The sequence below is a fragment of the Typha latifolia genome, chromosome 3 (assembly GCF_019914945.1).
Source record: "Typha latifolia isolate L0001 chromosome 3, TyphaL0001v2, whole genome shotgun sequence".
NCBI classification, from domain to species: Eukaryota; Viridiplantae; Streptophyta; class Magnoliopsida; order Poales; family Typhaceae; genus Typha; species Typha latifolia.
In genome coordinates, this window is record NC_133088.1 from 6850312 (window position 1) to 6851799 (window position 1488).

A 1488-nucleotide genomic window follows, 5' to 3' on the forward strand; every position below is an offset into this window, starting at 1 on the left:
CCCATTCTTAGAGGGAATGTGAGGAGCATGCTTGAAGAGGATGGTGGGGCTCATTTAAAAAGCTCGACTCAGCTACAGCTCGGCTTGAATAGAACCAAGCCTAGTCTAAACAAAAATTCCAATTCAAAATTAATTTTATGCAGAGCCTACGCAGAAGTGTGCCGACTCTTGACTTGTTTACACCCCTAAGCACAAGCAAATAAGAGATTTTTGAAGGCACCCCTAAGCACAAGCAAATAAGAGATTTTTGAAGGCATACACCCCCAAAAAGCCCTAAGTTTAAATTAGACAGAAATGAGTTGAAATCAGGTCAAAAACTACCGGAGGAAAAAGTAATTTACCTATTACAAATCAAACAAACTAAGAAACAATTAAAGCAGTTGTTGAATTAAACCGAGCCGGTCGATCCAAGCAACTGTCGACCGGTCCGCTCCAAAAACGCCATCATCGCCCCGCACTCCTCGAGCACCACCTCGTCCGTCCCGCTTCTAATAATCGGCGGAAAGAACAGCCAAAACCCCGTCGCCGCCACGAATCCCAAAGTGAGCGGCGTCGCCACCGCCTTCGGCGGCCGCCACCACCCTTTTCTCCCCGCCCACCGCCCCTCCGCCGCTACGGAAACCCCGTTGACCAAAAAGAAAGCCGTTACCTCCCCGGTGGGGCTCCTCAGCGTGAGGTAGTAGAACATGACCTCGTGCATGAGGCCGGATACGAGGAAGGTGGCGACGACGCCGGCGGCCGTGCCCCACCGGGATTTGACGGGGCCGTACACCGCCGGTCGAAGGACGGCGGAGACCATTAGATTCCAGCGGCGACCCCAGAAGTCACGGAGCGAGGAGGAAAAATACGGTTTGTTGAACTGCGGTTCGAGATCCATGCCAAGGACGCCACAAGCGATGGCTTTCGCGGAGGCGAGGACGAGCTCTAAGGCTAGGTACATATGGATGCAGTAGAGACCAAGAAGGAGGTAATGGTTCATCTGGTTTTTGAAGCGGTAGAGAGAGAGGAGGAATGCCAAGAGAAGGACTTTGATGGTGGAGGAGAGGAGAGAGTTGAAATGGGAAGTGGGTTTTGGCTCCGGTTTGGATTGGTGGAGTTTGACGGGGAGGGATGCGACGAAGACGAAGGAGAGGAGGGGAAGAGAAGGGTGGAGGGGGCCGCGGTCGAAGGATAGTAGGAGGAGCTTGAAGAGGGAAAGCCAGACAAGGAAGAAGGCGGAGATGCCGCGGAGGTGGATGGAGGAAAAGGAGAAGGGGAGGAAGGGGAAGAGGAGGAGAAGGGGGAGGAGGGAGATGAGGCGAGGGAGGCCGGGGCGGAGGTGGGCGGAGGCAAAGCGGGCGTACGCCATGAAGGCGCAGACGACGAGTGAGAATTTTGCTACGCTTCGGAGATCGGCCTCCATGGCTGCTGGTATCTCAGAGGGAGGTCAAAGTTGTCTGCGTCAGACGGCAGTTGCTGTTTAATACGATTTCTTCAGTCTTGAATGCT

General features: G+C 53.9%; 1 protein-coding gene across 1 annotated transcript; it reads right to left on the minus strand.

The window, feature by feature from the left end:
* Positions 1 to 223: 223 nt before the first annotated feature.
* On the minus strand, positions 224 to 1488 carry LOC140784460 (probable long-chain-alcohol O-fatty-acyltransferase 5). The gene has a single exon (XM_073131879.1). The coding sequence runs from the start codon at positions 1400 to 1402 to the stop codon at positions 389 to 391; it is 1014 nt and encodes a 337-aa protein (XP_072987980.1). The 5' UTR covers positions 1403 to 1488; the 3' UTR covers positions 224 to 388.